The 5,335-nt window shown below is 47.7% G+C and overlaps 1 protein-coding gene across 6 annotated transcripts in view; it reads right to left on the bottom strand.

Annotated features, from left to right (window-relative positions):
• Window positions 1-1,141: 1,141 nt before the first annotated feature.
• The window catches only part of B4GALNT1 (beta-1,4-N-acetyl-galactosaminyltransferase 1), a 40,264-nt gene continuing 36,070 nt past the window's right edge, over window positions 1,142-5,335 (bottom strand). For all 6 annotated transcript variants that reach the window (XM_083427608.1, XM_083427611.1, XM_083427610.1 and 3 more), the window contains 4 exons: window positions 4,507-4,694; window positions 3,633-3,773; window positions 2,457-2,694; window positions 1,142-2,173 (listed from right to left, as the gene is read on the bottom strand). In XM_083427608.1, coding sequence (XP_083283734.1) covers window positions 1,959-2,173; window positions 2,457-2,694; window positions 3,633-3,773; window positions 4,507-4,694 — 782 coding nt within the window. In that variant the 3' untranslated portion in view covers window positions 1,142-1,958. The remainder of the gene's footprint in view (window positions 2,174-2,456; window positions 2,695-3,632; window positions 3,774-4,506; window positions 4,695-5,335) is intronic.

Raw genomic sequence — 5,335 nt, 5'->3', positions numbered from 1 at the left:
GAGAGAGAACCCATCTTATTTACATATCAATATGTATGCTAAAACTAAAGAGGCTTCACCTGCCCTACTTTACATAGGGAGAGCAGTGAAAGATTCAATGCCTTACCTTTTAGCATGTGATTCTGCTGAATGGATAAACAGAGATGAGAGACTTGCTTCTGAGTCAACAATTGTGCTGTAAGCCCCACTATGCTCAACAAGGCTTACTTCAGTTTTGAATGGGACTTCAACAGCCTCTGTTACAGCCAACTGACCAATCTAGAAAATGCCTTATTTAAGACCCAGTTCTATACCAATCTTTTTGAAACTGTGACCTAGCAACTCAGACATAATGCATCATCCTGGAACAAGAAGCAACCCTATAAAAAGCAAGAGGGTTAGGCTGGAGGGGGAAGGTAGGTAGAAGGAAAAAACGAAGCATCAATTCTTGATCTACTGAGGCATTTGCTTATCTGATGGTTGTGGCAGAAAAGCACAAGAACACTCTCAGGAAAGCAACACGTTCCCCCTTCTGAAGAAGAGCCATTTGCTCTGGGTCTATTGACATGACCAGAGGGAACCTTTAGGTCATGGAGAGAGAGAGAGAGTTTGGAGGAAGGGGGCGCTATGGTAGTACAACAAATATATTTGAACTTCACAGCTAAAGGGCAGTGATCATCAGTCCTGCTCCAACCACATTGACTTTTGCAATTTCCGTATCTGACCCCTCAGCATCACTCTCCCTGCTGCAGAAGTGCTTCAGTGCCTAGAGCTGATTGGCTAGTGCTATGATTGCCTCTCTGTCTCAACACCTCTGCAGTCAGTTGCAGATGAGCACTTTGTAGCCAGGCTGCCAGGAAGGAGTGCACATCATATGGGGAATGGGGTGGGGAAAGCGTGTCATATAACAGAGTGGTCTTAATGGCTGCTGCTTACTTGCTGTAAGACCAATCCCATGCATTGGAACTAAATATGCAGGAGAAACTAAACCCAGCCCTGCTTCATAAGCATTTCACACCCCCAAAAACAAACAGCAGCTATAGGAAGAACAGTAATACCGATTACGCAATTGGGACCAAGAAGGCAAAAGGAAGCAGGGTTCAGGGTTATGGGGGGAAAGACTTGTCAAATGGATTTTGTTTGAAATAAAAACATTGCAGTCTGTTGTACACAAGTCTGCCTTCTTCAGCATATAAAAATCCTGCCACATTAGAAATTCAGCTCCCAGCTCCCACCCCACTGTCTATGAACACAGGCCACTTCTTCTGCAGGAGTGGGCAAACCTGAAGTTGTCTGGAGTTTTGAGTGTGCTGTTTTATGGTCCCTGCTGTCCTCCTTTTCTGTTGCTTTGCAGCAATTTATACCTCAAAGCTTCCCCCTGGTGGCTGCTTTCCATCACTGTAGTCTTTGGCACTTCAAAATGTCCCAGGATGGCTCCAGCTTGAGGATGCGTGAGGGAAAGGAATTGGGAAGATGTAAAGACTTGGCACAAAAAGTTGTGGCACTGGATAAAGTATTGTGTCTGTGTGTGGCGAGATGCAGGGGGAAGCCCAGAAAAAAATGTGGTTGCTTCCAACTAGGAAAGAAAGTTAACTTCCAGCGCTCTCAAGTATCACACCCCATCCAAGATTTTCCAGTTCAGAGACGTAACAGGGCAAAACAAACACAGGAACAGGTCACATCCTCCTGACCACCAAGGCTCAGAATCAAGCAATAGCACAGTCTCTTCATCCTGCTAGAAAAGACATTTTTTTCTTCTTAAAAAAAGTGGTCATGGCTGCCCATTTCCCCAACTGCTCTTTAAGCCTGAGGCTGCTGGGGCCACCCTGAGTTCTGGGGGTTTGGCTAGCTGACAGACAAGGCCATTTGCCTGGGGCTCTGGCCAATTGCCAGAGCAGGCTGCCTGAGATTGGTAAACCCAATTGCCTGAGGACAAAGCCAGTTGTCAGGGGTGAAGCTAAACACATTAGCACCAGAGACTAGTTGCCGGTCATGCATTTGAAACGGTTCTTGAAGTAAAAGAAGCTCTGTTTGGTGGTCAGGCTGTTTTCACTTGAGTTGGGATAGCGGAATTTGGCATACTGCTTCTCACTGTCTGTCTTTAGCCATGGCAGCTTAATCTTTGAGGCGTGGTCCACCACCACATCGGAACAGGAACCGACATGCAGAATACCCAGGCCATCAATGAAGAATTCTGGAGAGAGAGGAGGAGGAGGAGGATTAGCACAGTCTTCTGGATTTTAGCCAGGAAGCCCTCATGCGGCCAAAAAACCAGCCTAGTCCAGATATGGTCACTGGTCCTAAATTATGCTCCAAGCACCCACTGCACTCACAAGGGGTCCCGAGCACATCACTTGACTTGTACACTGCATAGTTTCCCCCCGCTGCCTTGTACAAAAATGCCACCCCTAGAGTTAAGCCAATGCTCCTTGCCTACACATGCTAAGCACCACTTGGACTGTGCCAGCATGACTCACCGAGGTGGGCAACACGACTGAGGCGAGGGTCAAAGCCAACCTGCAGAACCTTCTCGGTGCGTGCCAGGAAGAAGTTGATCACACCATCAGTAACCACGCAGTCAGGGAAACCTTCAATGACGTGATGGTAACCCTGGCGGATGTGCAGACAATCTCCATCTTCACCACCAGCTTGCACGCTGATCTGCTGGCGGTATGTGGCGGTGTAGCTGGTGATCTCTCGCACTGCTCCACCCACCTGTGAGGCACAAAGAGAGGACATTTGGGATAGATGCAGAGATGGAACAGGGTTTGGGCCAGACATACAAGGGACAGTCTCTATTGGCACAGACGTGTGGATTTACGCAAGAATTGGCCTTGAGGGTCTTAGACCAAATGCTGTCTCCAACAGCAGCCAGCCAGCCTGCTTCCCAGAGGTGCAAAAATGGCAACCAAAATTATCAAGGAATAGAGAAGTTCCCCCATGGTCCCCCTCAAGACCATAGAAACAATTATGCTGGATCAGACCAAATGCCCATGTAGTCCAGCATCCTCTTCTCAACCAGATGCTATGGAAAGCCCACCAGCAAGACAGGAGCACAGCAGCACTCTCCCCACTTGGCTTCTCCAGAAACCAGTATTCAGAGGCATACTGCCTCCAATGCGGGAGGATCAGTAAACACACAAATGATTTAAAACACCTGAAAATATCTAAAAACAATTCTTATACAGATGCCGACTGGGAAAGATCTATACTTAAAAAGCTTGTTGAAAATAGGAGCCAATTTCAGCCTAACTTAGACTAGGTTCCTTCCTCACTGGCTCGCCCTACAAGCCTGATTTGGACGTCAGAATGTGACATGTCCCCAGCCCTGCCGCTGTCCCCACAGATCCCTTCAACTATCATGGCAGTCAAGGGGCCCCCCATTGCAAGCATATCTCTCCAATTCTAGAAGCTGCATTTTGCTGCCATATTGTATAATAGGTATTAGAAGGCTTGGCTGGAGAGATATCAGTCCGTCTCTTCAGACCAAGGATGGAGAACCTGTGGCCTTTCAGATGCTCCTGGACACCCACTCTCCTTATCCTGCTGGCACAGCTGATAAGAACAACATTTTGAGGGCCACATGTTTGTCGCCCATGCTTCAGATGACAGAAATGGGGAACAGGAAAAGCAACTACAGGAAAGGCACTCACCAGATCCAGGGTAGTTTTCTCAAGGACATCTACCAGCTTCTCCACTTTGGTGCGATGGGTGAAGATGAAATCATCATCCACCCACAGAACATATTTTGTGGTCACTTGGGAAATGGCAAGGTTTCTGCCGGCAAACCAGCCCTAGAAAAGGAGGGAAAGTTCTGCAAGCACCATTCACAACACTGCTAATGTCATTCCCCTTGCCCCAAAGTGAAACATAGCCATCTTGCTTTGCCATGAAGCATCTTATCATTTAATATCATGAGCTCAATCACTGGGCACCATGCTTCTCCTTGGGCTCCAAGAACCCAAATGTTGCTTCTCCCTCCCTAGACCCCTGGCTAGTAAATAGTTTTTCATTCTACATTGGCAACTAGGGGGTCAGGTGGTTCCCTACAGAGTCCCAGATGATGAGACTTGTAGGTCTCCAGTGGCTGATCCCCATACTGTTCTCTACCAGCTATAGCACTTTCTCCAGCCTGGGGTTACCTCAGCACTGTGACCTTATTCAGCCCCTACACCACTCCAGTCACCATGTACCACAAATATAATACTGCATCCTTGTATTCCATATTCTAGTAATTCACATTGCTACCCCAATGTTGTAATCATTAATGTGGACTAGGTTCACGTACAAGAATACATTTAAACTCTTTACTCATCCTGATTGTTAGTGTAGATACAGTTAATGTGCGATGAGGAAAGTGACAGTGGAGTTTTCCCTTCTTAGTAGGTGTCAATTAGCCCCATTCCACCCCCATCTCTACTTCAGGAGCCTGACCCCAGAGCTGGTTGCCCTTAGATAGCACATCCCAATGGAACCCAGCAGAGATTCAGAAATGTGCCTGAGGCTTCCCACAGCTAGTCTCCACACCTTGCCAAAGGGCATAAAGTACTGTTCAATGTGGGGTCCCTGCACATGTTCAGGGGTCTCGCTGTCATCAGCAATGATGATGGTCACGGTGGGATAAAACTTGCGGATGCTGCTGATCAGTGTTCGCAGCTTGTCATAGCGCAAAAAGGTCTTTGTTGCTATGGTGACCAGGGCGCTGATGTCGTATTCTGCAGAGGAAACACAACACAGGAGAGGTTGGAAAGGTTCTGCTGAGGGATGGCTCAGAGGGAGTGGCTTGAGAAGCCTTGGGCAGAAATGGATATCCTTCACGGTTTCCAATGTTGAGATTAAGAGAACAACTCATCCAGCAGCTATCTGTTCATTTAGAGGACTTCTATATTGCCTTGTAACAATGCTTCCAGGTTGGTTTCCAAGGAAGAAGGCACCAAAAAGAAAGATAGAAATGAAACAGCGAGGGCACCAGGTGAACCACTCAGGAGAGAGAATTCCACAAGAAGGGCACCACAGCTGAACAAGCACCATGGTATCCAACTCTGTTGCAGTGGGTTCTTGGGCTACTAGAGAGCAAGAGATACCTTGAAAAGACATGCTCCTAAACACAATGCTTACTATGAACCAGGATTACTATAAACTAGTTTATAGGGACGCGGGTGGCGCTGTGGGTAAAACCTCAGCGCCTAGGACTTGCCGATCGCATGGTCGGCGGTTCAAATCCCCGCGGCGGGGTGAGCTCCCGTCGTTCGGTCCCAGCTCCTGCCCACCTAGCAGTTCGAAAGCACCCTTAAGTGCAAGTAGATAAATAGGTACCACTTTATAGCAGGAAGGTAAACGGCGTTTCCGTGTGCTG

Source organism: Podarcis tiliguerta (genome assembly GCF_965153285.1).
Source record: "Podarcis tiliguerta genome assembly, chromosome: 2".
Classification (NCBI taxonomy): domain Eukaryota; kingdom Metazoa; phylum Chordata; class Lepidosauria; order Squamata; family Lacertidae; genus Podarcis; species Podarcis tiliguerta.
Note: the sequence above shows the minus strand (reverse complement) of the source record. Positions and strands in the feature narration are given on the sequence as shown.